General features: G+C 39.0%; 1 protein-coding gene across 1 annotated transcript in view; it reads right to left on the bottom strand.

Annotated features, from left to right (window-relative positions):
- The window catches only part of COL28A1 (collagen type XXVIII alpha 1 chain), a 151,767-nt gene that overhangs the window by 71,720 nt on the left and 66,740 nt on the right, over positions 1 to 13,307 (bottom strand). Inside the window, exons 19-24 of the mRNA XM_036247179.1 lie at positions 13,159 to 13,227; positions 9,213 to 9,284; positions 8,391 to 8,459; positions 5,668 to 5,739; positions 2,196 to 2,264; positions 1,507 to 1,575 (exon numbers count right to left, since the gene is read on the bottom strand). Of these exons, the coding sequence (XP_036103072.1) occupies positions 1,507 to 1,575; positions 2,196 to 2,264; positions 5,668 to 5,739; positions 8,391 to 8,459; positions 9,213 to 9,284; positions 13,159 to 13,227 (420 nt within the window). The remainder of the gene's footprint in view (positions 1 to 1,506; positions 1,576 to 2,195; positions 2,265 to 5,667; positions 5,740 to 8,390; positions 8,460 to 9,212; positions 9,285 to 13,158; positions 13,228 to 13,307) is intronic.

The raw sequence follows: 13,307 nt of genomic DNA, 5'->3' as shown, positions 1-13,307 counted from the left end.
TGTCATGCAAAGTGATTCCATTTGAAGTGTCTCTCATTCAACATAAATCAGGGCAGAAATCTTAATAGAATGTTTTGAAATATGCTTGGATCTGGGAATTCCCTGAAGTAATACACAAAAACTGAATTAATGTGCCAAAACTCTCATCAGGCATTTAACCCCCCACATGCTTAAAAAACAATGTATTAGGGGAGAATAACAGAAAGAGTATCTTTAGAGGCAAAGGGATTGGAAAATGACTGGTGTGAAGAAGCAAATAACTAAATACTATCACCAGCAAGTCCGATGCTGGTCTGTAGAAAACAGGTGAGGCTGCATTTAATTGGATTTTATTTCTATTGTAAGAAATAGTATAAGTAGAGAGAAGAAACTATAAATCATTAACCTAGGAATACACAGATCCAGGAGCTTATCAAACAAGATGAAAGTTGTCACCCAAATGTTCTTGATCAAGGTCATATCTATAATTTTAGCATTATGAAATTTGCAATTTTCTCCTTGAGTTGTACATAACTTGGTTCCCATGTGCCTCAAAGTCTGGGGAGTAAGATGATCATCTGGTTTGTCCAGGACTTTCTCTGTTTCAGTTTGAACATTCCACTTCCCTGGAACCTCCTCTGTGCCCAAGAAACCAGAAGATTGTCACTCTAGCACAGATCACTGTTAAAGTGATTAAGAACAATGACGGTCAGGGTCCTCCCTTGACCTTAAGAAAGAACCCCTACAATGATATCGGTATATACTAGGGTTTGCATTATATATCAACGATGGTTCTAAGTTGTTGCTTTGTTTTTTTGAAGTTTGAAAATCACTGATTTTAGTACTTGAACCCTTTTATCTAGAAGAGACAATTTAATAGAACTGAAACCAGCTTCAAAGCTACATAACAACATGCTACTCATTTACCGAGGGCTGGTTACGGAGCCCTGAAGCCTGTTCTCATGCACAGGGATGTGCTTGTTGACATTTGGGGTGCTCGGGGTTGCTGCACTGCTGGGTGTTGTGTGAGGGAAAGGGCGCTTGGTTGGAAAAATAGCAACTTCTATAAAAGCTGTCTTCTCCTATAATTATTTGCATTTTCATTTAAAATAACTCTGAAGGATGGATGACAAAGCAGAGAAATTTGATTCATGATATCTTCCAAACATGAACTTTTTGATCAATGTTTTGTCAAAGAGATACACTGGCCATTAATATGTAAACAAAAAGGCTAGAAGCCATATAATCTCATATCACAGACATTACAAAAAGTGTGTTTTCAAACAACTGTTTAGTCAGCAAAAATTTAACCATAGGAGTTTTCGTCCCCTATTTTTATGAAAAGTAAATTATCTGTGGGCTTGATTTTTTTTGTTTTTAAGGGAATAGTGCATTCTTATATTTGAGTTCATCAATGTAGATACTGCAAGTAGAACCATCTCAGTCATCAACTTACTATGCACTAAATCTACTTTCTTTCTCTCACATACAGAAAAATAAAAATAAAAAAACATGAATAAAGCCTACCTTTGGTCCTCGAATAGCAATGCCAGGTTCTCCTTTAAATCCAGGCACCCCAGGTCCTCCTCTATCTCCCTGTACATTTCAAATAAAGTTCAGAGTTTCAGACTTTGGGATGCATGAGAAACCACAATGGCAGAGGGGCAAAGAGTGGTTGGCCAAATTATAAAGGGCTTAGTTTACCATGATCACATCTTGAGAGAGTACATTCTTCTAATATACTTGAGGGGAATTTCAAAGCCTAAGTAAATAACACCTGTCAGTGAAGACTACTAAGCTGGTTAGAGAAAAGCAACTGAACTAAGAGGTAGACAACTAGACACAAATATTTAGACTATAAGAAAGTCTGGGAAGGCTCTCAAATCTGAGTGGGTTTCTTTCCTATCACACTTTCAGATTATAAATTCTAGAATATTCTTCTGAATAAATGCAGTAAATTCTCACCTGCATTAAGATCTAGAATTTGGGGGAGATAGAGGTGAAATTGCAAGTTTAAGACCAGGAATAGGAGTCTGCTTTCTAATCTTACATTTGCTTCCGGCCTTTAGTTTGCTTAACTGTGATATATCAGAATTAAACTACATAATATTTTGAGGTTCTTCAAAAACTAAAATTGTTGACTGGTATCATGAATTTTTTCCCCCTCTCCAACTGTCTAAGAAAAAGAGTAAAAGAATATTCTCCAAAATACATACTTTTGGCCCAGGTGGTCCAGGAATTGATGCTCCCGGAACCCCAAAAGGGCCCATAACACCCGGTTCACCCTAAAAGCAGAGCAAAATACTCATTACATTTCAAGCAAAAAAAGAAACAAAACTAAATACAGGAATTATATTAGGAAAAACATAGAAATGTGTTTGTAGCACTTTACAATATCATGACCTGTCTGTTTCACAGACCAATGTGAAAATAATTTTGTTAAACCACTACTAAAGTTATTGATGACTAAGATTTTAATGCCTTTAATAAATGCACTCAATTACTGAGTATAAGGAGAATTTTATCTCTTGTGCATCCTTTTATTAGCTAATAAAAATTATGCAATTCTTGGTGCTTCCTTTTTGTCTTATGCCAAGAAGCTCAGAGAAAATATTTGTTCAATTATAACAATTACCTTCAGCATAAACTTTTGGGTATATGTGGTGGTAAATAATGCTTTCTATAGTTTATAATTTTTTCCTTTGTTATTTTGTTTTGTAGCCCATGGTATGTCAGCCTTCCACTGTAAACAATCTCATATCTCTTTTAGAAGTAGAAAGCTTATGGTAAAATAAAAAAATAAATAAATAAATTTTCAAATAGAAAAATTAAAACATTTCTCAATTTTTTTTTTTTTAGTGTCTTAATATTGAATCTCAATAAAGACTCAGAATTAGCAAGCAATATCTATGTTTCACCTGGTTCCAGACCAATTATTCTCAAATTTTACGGAGTAGAGAAATCATTGTCAGAGGAGTGTGGTAAAATACAGAGTCCAGGGTTTCAGCCCCAGAAATATATATGCATTTAATTTTTTCCACAGACAAAGGGGGACTGACGGGGAGGGGGAGCCAGAGGAGGTGTCAATGGGGGAAAAAGGGACATTTGTAACAAAAAATTAATTAATTAATATTAAAATAAAATAAAATAAAATTTCCAGTTGACATTCAATATTAGTTTCAGGTGTATAGCATAGTGGTCATACATTGATATAATTTATAAACTGCCCCAATAAGTCTAGCACCCACCTGGCACCATACATAGTTACTGCAATATTGTTGACTGTGTTCCCTAGGCTGTTCTTTACACACACACACACACACACACACACACACCCAGCTATTTTGTAGCTGCCAATTTGCACTTCTTTATGCCTTCACCATTTTTACCCAGCCTCCTGACCCACCTCCCATCTAGCAACCATCAGTCTGTTCTCTGTATCTATGAGTCTGTTTCTGTTTTGTTTATTTATGTTTTTCTCTAGATTCCATATATAAATGAAATCATATGGTATTTGTCTTTCTCTGTCTGACTTATCTCACTTAGCATAGTGCCCTCTAGGTCCATCCATGCTGTTGCAAATGGTAACACTTCATTCTCTGTTATGGCTGAGTAATATCCCATTGTGTGTGTGTGTGTGTGTGTGTGTGTGTGTGTGTGTGTGTACCACATCTTCTTTATTTAGTCTTCTATTGGTGGTCATTCACAACTATTTTCATTCAATAGACCTAAGGGCTGGGCCCAGGAATATGAATTTTTATGAGACACCTCTGATGATTCTGATATAGGTGCCATTACCTCAATTAAACACACTATGCAGAGTAATTACCATTAAAAGAGGGTGCACACACCCTACAAGGTGTTTAAAATGACCCATTTGACATCATTAGAAGAAAATATTAGGGTTACACTATATTTTTTATGTCACCTTTTAAATTTTCAATTATTTAGATAAACCTCATGGCATTATGAATAAAAATTAAAATTAAAAAATAAACAAACCTATTTTGGAGTATGGTCAAAAACATTTTTTTACTGTTAGAAGTTTGTAATCACACAGTTTGGAAACTGCTGATCTAGAACAGGTGTACAAACTGTGGCCTGTGGGCCAATCCCACCACCACCTGGTTTTGTGCAGCCACGGGCTAAAAATGGCTTTCACATTTTCAAATTGCTATACAAGTACATACATGGTATCCTCAATTTTGCCCCCTGGCCCACAAAGCCTGAAATATTTACTACCTACCTATACCTTTACCAAAATATCTGCCAACTCCCACCCTGACCGGTGTGGCTCGGTTGGTTGGAACATGGTCCCAAATACTAAAAGGTTGTGGTTTTTAGTGTCTTAATATTGAACCAGGGCACATACTTAGGTTCGATCCCTGCCTTACAGCATGAACTGTTCTTAAGATCATGAGCAGCCCATTTGATCTCCTGCCTCCTTTGGGAGAGTCACTGGTAATGACTCCTGCCCTGAGCCATATAAAAATATCACAGCTGAGGCCGCCTACTCTGCTGAGCTCCAATATGATGGACAGGCTGAGCACATCAGCCTACTGGGGCCCAGATGATGCCAGTGCATGTATGTGCCAATCCTTAATCCCAAACCTACAAGGCGATGGCACATGGCACACCAGGATTCCAGCAACAGTTAACCAACCAATTCACCCCTAGGGCAAATAAATAAAACATTAAGCTGTTAAATTTTTCATTTAGACCAGGGCAAAATTATGCTTCCAGATTTAATCTACTCTACTCTTTTTAAAGAGACCAATTACTGTACTTTTAAAATACAAAGTTAGCCCTGGCTGGTTTGGCTCTGCGGTTAGAGCGTCGGCCTGTTGTCCAGAGAGATCCGGGTTCAGTTCCCGCTAAGGGCATGTACCTTGGTTGCAGTTTGTCCCCGGCCCTGGATGGGTTGTGCAGGTGGCAGCCACTCAATGTGTCCCTTTCACGTTGATGTTTCCCTCTCTCCCTCCCACTCCATCTGAACAAAATATGGAAAAATCCTCGGGTGAGGATTAAAAAAAAAATACAAAGTTAGCCCTGGCCAGTGTGGCTTAGTGGATTGAGCATCGTCCCGTGGACTGAGTGGTCCCGGTTCCAGTCCTGGAGAGGGCACATACCTGGGTTGTGGGCTTGGTCCCCAGTGATTGTTGGTAGAGAGGACTGACATACAGATTCTCTCTTAGAAGCATAAATATGCCAATGAAGAGTACATATTTTAGCCCTGGCCAGTTTGGCTCAGCGGTTGGAGCGTCGGCCTGCGGTCCGGAGAGACCCGGGTTCAGTTCCCGCTAAGGGCACGTACCTCGGTTGCGGTTTGTCCCTGGCCCTGGTTGGTCGTGCAGGTGGCAGCCACTCGATGTGTCCCTTCACGTCGATGTTTCTGTCTCTCTCTCCCTTCCTCTCTCTCCCTCCCACTCTATCTGTACAAAAAATGGAAAAATATCCTCGGGTGAGGATTAAAAAAAAAAAGAGTACATATTTTATGTAATCTCTCTATTCCATTCTATTATGGTCTGGAATAGTATATTTTCTAAAGCCTTTTTCATTTGGGAGTTTTTGTTTTTATTTGTTGACAAGGAAATGGGAAATCAAATTTGCAGTAGAAATCTAGTATTCTATGAAAACCAGACACAATCACAATCTCCCCAAAGTGAAAATGAGCACATAAAAAATTACCTTTGGTCCTTCGGGCCCCGGAAAGCCCCTCTGCCCTTGATTTCCTTTGCTCCCTTTCTTTCCTTCATCACCCTGACAAAATAATTAGAAGAATATAGTTGTTGTAGTAAAAAACCTTCCTTAGTCATATAACAACCACATTCTCAACTGATACCAATGTTGAAGTGATATGCCCCAAGCCCAGCTCGTTACACAGGGTTTGTCAATGTTGCTGAGCAGATAGTGTACTTCAGAATCGCTTGGTCTTCACCATTTATGCAATGTTTTTTAACATCTTTTAAAATCTAGGTTCAGTGTCTTTATTTGGGGACTTTATTTGATTTTACAATTCTCTTGCACCCTTGGTCTAGTCGCAGATGGTTCTGAGACAGTCACAGTACCAGCAAACAGATTTATCTATGCTTTTCCTTGCTGGTTTTCAGCTTTCACACTATTTCAGTTTTAAAACATAAAATAAGATATTTTTCAAATACAGCCCCATTTCTTCCTCAGTGGGAAGTCTAGTTATTTCTCCCAAAGGAGACTGATAGTTCTATTGGTAGAAAGATATGTAAGCATTAATCTGGGACAGTTAGAAACTGCCTACTGACTCTTCCCCAGCCTGGTTGTGTACACAAATACTTCCCCCCAAAAGCTGTTCTACCTGCACCCAGAAGCCTCCAAGCATTCCAAGACTATCCTTAGACTAGGGCTCCACTGCAAGGAACTGTATCCAAGCATGTGCCCAGCTCAACAAAGAAATAGTTCTCTGGGATTTGCAACTGAGACCATTTAAACATTTATGACATAAATGACTACCACCATGGTTTTCAAACCTGAGAGTGCATCAGAAATACCTGGGGGGCTTGTTAACCGATAGATTGCTGGACCCCACACCCAGAGTTTCTGACTTAGTAGGTCTGCATGGGGACTCAAGAATTCACATATCTGACACATTTCCAAGTGATTCTGATGCTGCTGGTGCAGGGACCACACCTTGAGAACCAAGGTCATCAGCAATGCAGAAACACCACTAAGAAGAGGTGACCTCCTGTAGGATCTAGACAGAGGTCATTAACTCCTCAAAGTCCATACTAATGGACAGGAGTGACACAGGTAATAAAAAAATAAGAGAATAAGAGTTGAATTCCAAATATCACTTATTGTATCATTATAATTTCCCAGTAGAGATAGAAATCTAACCAAAAGTACTTATTTTCTTCCATTCACTACCAAATTTAACTTATTGACCTAAATCACCCCAGAAGACAACAACAGGAACCGAGCTAAATAATAAAGTGCCAACACTGAACCATAGGGGGACACTGGGCTATGTCACATATTCCTACCACTCTTCTCCTATCATCTTCCATAAGCCACAAATCACCTCAAAGCCACACATCCAGTGGCCTCTTTACAATGCACATTCTCCTTGCTTCAGTGGTGGCATCTGCCACCTTTTGAAACCCTTTCTTCTGGTTCCCCTAACATGGTAACTCTCTGCTTACCTCTGTCCTGCTCTGAATGTCCTTTCTCCAGCTACTGTACAACACGAAATTCAAACCTCAGCTCCGTTTCCCACAGATATCATTCATTCTTAACAACGTCAGTTATTAACTCAAGGGTCTATATTTCGAAAGGGCATTATAAAATACATTAGTTCTCCTGAGTGTTAACGGGCAAGCATTTCCATAAGTATTTCTGCATGATGTTTAAAAGGTATTCTCTGTCCACATTCCCTGCCCCCCTCCCTCAAGCATCTTATAGTACGGTAAGTCAATAAATAAAATAGTTGGCAATTTTAGAAATATATTTAAATTTCAAATTCTCACATTTAAGATTAAGGACTCAATTTAGCTAATATTTTTCAAGACATAAACTTCTGAAGCTATCAATTGCTATTTTATTTTATTTTTAAATTTTTATTAATTTATTTTTGTTGCAGATGTTTCTCCTTTCCCCTCCCCCCCAGACACCCTCCTCCTCATCCTGTCCCCCCCACCAGCACTGTTGTCTATGTCCATTGGTTATACATACATGCATATAAAGTTCTTTGATTCATTCTCATCCATTGCCCCCACCCCCCTCCTTTGAGGTTTGTCAATTGCTATTTTAATACAATAAGTATACAGATTTTATTTGTACTTTCCCCATGTAGAACTCTCCAGAATCTTCATATGGGCATTGATGCCTGAACATAGCCACTGCAGGAACATCTGGACCCTTAGAGGCTGTGGGTTATGTCACTAATAGTTTTATGGATGAGTTTGGATATTCTCATCTTGACATATAAAGATGGTATTCCCTAGCATTTCTACAGTTTGTAAAATTTATTTCTCATTGTGAAAGTAAAATTACCACTTAATAAGGTGATATTTCTTATTACTATGTGAAATTCCACAAATCTTTAAAGAAAATGTATGGGCTTTCAAGTCTCAAGGATGTATCTCAAGGTTTCTTTTCCCCTCCTTTGTGTTTTTTAAATGTCAGTCTGGCTATTTATCAAGAAAAACATGTGTTGAACTCTTCGTATAAGCTGGGTCTTATAATAGATGCTAGGAAATAAAAATGAATAATACGTACTTGCTTTCTTCCATAGCTCACGAGCTAGTATCCATAACTTCAAGCCAGAAGTAAACACATTTGACATAGCAAGAATAAAAAGCAAATTTCCTAAGTTGGCTCCTTAGTATCAGGACTAGAACACAGGCAGTCGGCTTCCCCCAACACTAGTAATTCCATACCTTGGGGCCAGGTTGTCCCTTTCCAGGTAGTCCTTCTGGGCCTCTTGTTCCTGGAAGCCCTGCTTCTCCCTAAAGGAAATGACACTGATGTCTTAGTTGACCCTTGATAGACAGTATATATCAGCCCACCTTGTCTCTTCTCGTGGCCAATGTCTTCTCTGCTGAAATCCTCCCAAACAGACCAGACCTTCACTCTCAAAATTAATTTGGAAATTTATCAACTTGAATAAATGAATATCAAACTCTACTTTAGCTCAGAGTAGTTGAAATATCATTAAAAAGTCCAATTTCTCAGCCAATTTCCAAAGCAATAAGCTCACTTTCCTTGGCAATGTGTCATTCACATTGGTGATTTGTTTAAAAAAAAAACAAAAAAACAGGAAAGACCTTCAGCCTTCCCATCTGTTCTTTTTCACTAATGTTGAAAAATGAGTATTTCACATGTCCACTCAGAATACTTCAGGAAATCTTTATAATGGCCTTACTTCCTAAATGCATTTACAGACGCTAATTTTAGAGGGGGGAAAAAAGTTTAAATTAAAGTGCTTTCTAGGAATCCAAAAAAAACTAGGCCACTGGAGAATGTCACGTCTAAAACACCCGAGAGAAGGCAGAAGGTGTGAAACACTACTCATCCTTTGAATTGGTGTTCTCTTTCTTTCTGAAGTAAAAAGGAAATTTAGACTTGTGGGACTTTTTTTTTTTTTTTTTTCATAAAAGACTAAGTTTTCCCAGGATGGTTTGATTTGAGGTCCTGCAGGACTAAGGTGTCAGTGTGGTTCAATGGTTTCTATTCCTCTAATATGAAAAAACGTTACTTACCTTCTTCCCCACAGCTCCATCTTCTCCTGGTACTCCTGGCTGTCCTGGGAGCCCTATTGAGCCTGGCGCCCCCTGGTGGATGAGCAAAGATCTCCTTTTCAGAAGTTTATATTTATCATGCACCCCCATTTTGAGGTACTTGGAATTAGATATATCTTATGGTGTCTGAGAAAAGCCTCTGACCTGAGAAATCTAAATGGTAATTAAACTATTTGACCTTGGACAAGTTAACCTCTCTGGGTCTCAGTTTTGGATTGTTTTTTGTTATGGGTGGAATTGACCCCCAAAAAGATATGTCGAAGTCCTAACCTTTGGTACCTGTGAATGTGACCTTTTTCGGAAATAGGGTCTTTGCTGATGTGATCAAGTTAAGATGAGGTCATTAAAGTGGGCCCTAACCCAATATGACCGGTGTCCTTATAAAAAGAGGAAAATACCAACGTGAAGACAGACACATAGGGAAAATGCCACGTGATGACAGAGGCGAAGATAAGAGTGATGTATCTGCAAGCCAAGGATTGGCCATCTGAGAAACTAAGAGGCAAAGAAGGATTCTTCCCTACAGGTTTTGGAGGGAGCCTGACCCTGCACACACATTGATTTTCTATTTCTAGCCTTCAGAACTGTGAACTAATAAATTCCTATTGTATTAAAACCACACAGGTTGTGGTCCTTTGTTACAGCAATCTTAAGAAACTAATATAAAAGTCACATGAAAAAATTGGGGAATTAACATCACTTCCAACTCTAATGCTCAATAGTTCTTCTTGCTTTCAAGTTAACGTATGATTATGAGTAAGTGCTTTATATATTCAGAGAAAACACATCAGGGAGAGACCTATGGTCTACTGAGCTTCCCCCTTGAGTATTCAGGAGAATACTGTTCAGCACAGTGTGAAGAAACTACCCAAGACCAGAAAAACGACCAACTTGAAGCATCCGAGAGAACCATCAGCAGGCCTGAAACAGTGCCTGATCCTACTGGCGAGAAAGAGAACCTTGCAATTCGGAGAGCAAAGCTCAGAGATCGACAAAGGATCTGGCCTTGGTTAATTCCCCCCCACATGCACCCTAGATGAAATGCTGCTCTTTTCCCACCTTGTAAAACTTAAAAGCAAGACCAAAAGGCTCAAACTGTTTTCAAGTAATTTAAAAAGCATCCAGGAGCAAAGCTGAAAAATATTTATAGGAATACAAAAATATCCAGCACCCAAAAGAGGTAAAATTCACAATGGTTGTCATCCAATCAAAAATTATCAGGTATTCAAAAAAGCTGCAAAATACAGCCCTGTGTACTGAGAAAAAACAATCATTTAAAACTGATCCAGAAAATGATACAGGTGATAGAATTAGTAGATAAGGACATTAAAAAAGTTATTATGACTGCATCCCATGGGTCATGGGATACATGAGTGTCCTTTGTATTATTCTATATAGTAGTATGTTTGAAATGTTTTATTTTTTAAAGTAAGAGAAGCTCACTCTGGCCAGTTTGGCTCGGCAGTTAGAGCGTCGGCCGTGGACCAGAGAGTCCTGGGTTTGGTTCGGGCACGTACCTCAGTTGCAGTTTGTCCCCAGCCCCGGTTGGGGTCCTGTGGGTGGCAACCGGTTGATGTGTCTCTTTCACATCGATGTTTCTCTCTTCCTCCCTCTCTCCCTCCCACTCTATCTAAAGATGAATGCAAAAATGTCCTCGGGTGAGGATAATAAAAAATTTTAAAAATAAAGTAAAACTCGCCCTGGCTGGTTTGGCTCAGTGGTAGAAGGTCAGGCTGCAGACCAAAGAGTCGCGGGTTTGAATCCAATCAAGGGCATGTACCTCAGTTGCAGTTCAGTCCCCGGCCCAGTCGATGTGTCTCTTTCATGTTGATTTTTTTCTCTCTCTCTCTATTTCTCTATTTCTCTCTCTCTCTCTCTCCCTCCCTCTAACTCTATCTAAAGATAAATGGGAAAAAAAATATCCTCAGGTGAGGATTAAAAAAAACAAAACAATAAAGTAAGAGAAACTTAAGATTGCACATCTGGTTTGTGGCAAAACTAGTCTAACTGCTGAGCCTTTCCACTCTATATCACCCCTGAAATTAACATACATATGATATCACACATGTATATGCACAAATATTTACACTACATATATATATAGACATGTCATATTTAGCACTTAGCACATTGTGTGGCACAGTCAACAAATGGCAGCAATTATTACTGCATTTAGCACACTTTTCATCCTCTGTAATTATATGTTTATATGGAGGGAACGTGTACGTTCTTCTTAGGCCCACATCTCACATTTCTTCTAATAGCCAAATACGTTTAGGAATGATGGCAATAACATCAGAGTAATGGTGAGGTTTGCTGCTTAGTGGGGCTCACCAGAGCCTGTGTGCTTTCAGGATGAGTTATAGAAATGACGAATGGTAAAGTAAGGAGTCATTCATTTATTCAACAGCATTTATTGAGTACCTATCATGTCCCCCAGTCTGGGGATTCAACAATAAAGAAGACAAAGATGGAAACAAGGTCCCTGCTCCCATGGAGCAGCATTGTCCAATAGAAATATAAAGCAAGCCATATACGTAATTATAATTTTTCTAACAGCCACATTTATAAAGTTAAAAGAAATAGGTAATTTTATTTAATATACCTGAAATATCATTTCAATAGTTAATCAATGTGCACATTGTATTAAGGGTATATTTTACTTTTTTTTTTTTTTTTGTACCAAGCATTGTCATCCAGTGTGTGTATTACTACCCTTGTAGCACATCCCAGTTCATACTCATCACAGTTTAAGCATCTGTAACCACATGTGGCCAGCAGCTGCAATATTGGACAGCGCCATTCTAGAGGGTATAGTAGGAGGGAAAGTACAGTTGAACAACATGGGTTTGAACTGCATGGGTCCACTTATGCTTAGATTTTTTTCAATAACTATATGGCCAGCCTTCTGCATCACTGGGATTTGCATTCATGGGTTCCACCAACCCTGGATTGAAACTATTCTGCGGTTGGGAATCCATGGATGCAGACAGCCGACTGTAAGCATTCTTCTACGCCATTTTATGTAAGGCACTTGAGCCTCCAAAAATTTGGTGTCTGTGAGGGTTCTGGAACCAATCCCTCCCACAGATACCAAAGGACAACTTGCTTTGGGGAAAGTCAAAGTTACTGGGGGGGCCCGGCCGGTGTGGCTCAGTGGATTGAGTGTCGTCCCATGGACTGGGGGCCCGGTTCAATTCCCAGTCATGGCACATGCACAGGTTGCAGGCTTGATCCCCAGTAGGCGGTGTGTAGGAGGCAGCCAATCAATGTTTCTCTCTCGCATCAATGTTTCTATCTCTCTCTCCCTTCCTCTTTCAACTAAAAACGTATTTTAAAAACATATTAAAAAGAAAGTTATTGGGGGAAGTCTACACCCGTAAGCTCCACATTGTCCAAGGGTCAACTGTAATTCAAAGAACATGCAAATTCTTTGCAAGTTCAGATAAGAGGTAAAAATATGGGAACCAAAAGCATGTTGAGATATAAAATTACTGGGTGACAGAGGTGGGCTGGACTTACTTTAGATTTAGGGAATGGATTGCTTAGGAAGCCATAAAACAAAGAAAGGGAAGTATCCTTTACTGAAATGCTAACTACTAGGTGCTTTGATTTATAACATGGCAGGTGATGACGTTCATAGAATCACTCTGTGCTGAAAGTGGGCCTCTAATGCTAATAAATAAATGCATAAAAAAATTAACAGTCATTAAAATAAACTAACTGTGCTTTTTCTTAAGCAATAAGAGTTACACTGAGTATCAGACCCTTTTCTGGATAAATACTCTACTTTGGTAAAGTAACAGATGACACATGCATGATCTGTATTTCATTTGGATATAAATGAAACTTTACATAATATCACATAAATTATTCTAAATGCTTCTGAGCAGCAGAGTCAACTCACCTTTGGACCTTGTACTCCAATCCCCACTGGTCCTCTAGGGCCTGTAGGTCCTATCTGGCCTACTTCTCCCTAATAAAGAAAGAGTATTTGAAGAGTATTTGACTAGGGCAGCAAAATAAAGATAATATATTCCTTCTTTGATCTCCTAA

Source organism: Molossus molossus, unplaced genomic scaffold (genome assembly GCF_014108415.1).
Source record: "Molossus molossus isolate mMolMol1 unplaced genomic scaffold, mMolMol1.p scaffold_m16_p_7, whole genome shotgun sequence".
NCBI classification, from domain to species: Eukaryota; Metazoa; Chordata; class Mammalia; order Chiroptera; family Molossidae; genus Molossus; species Molossus molossus.
The sequence above is the reverse complement of the archived record's forward strand: the minus strand, read 5'-3'. Positions and strand labels throughout refer to the sequence as shown.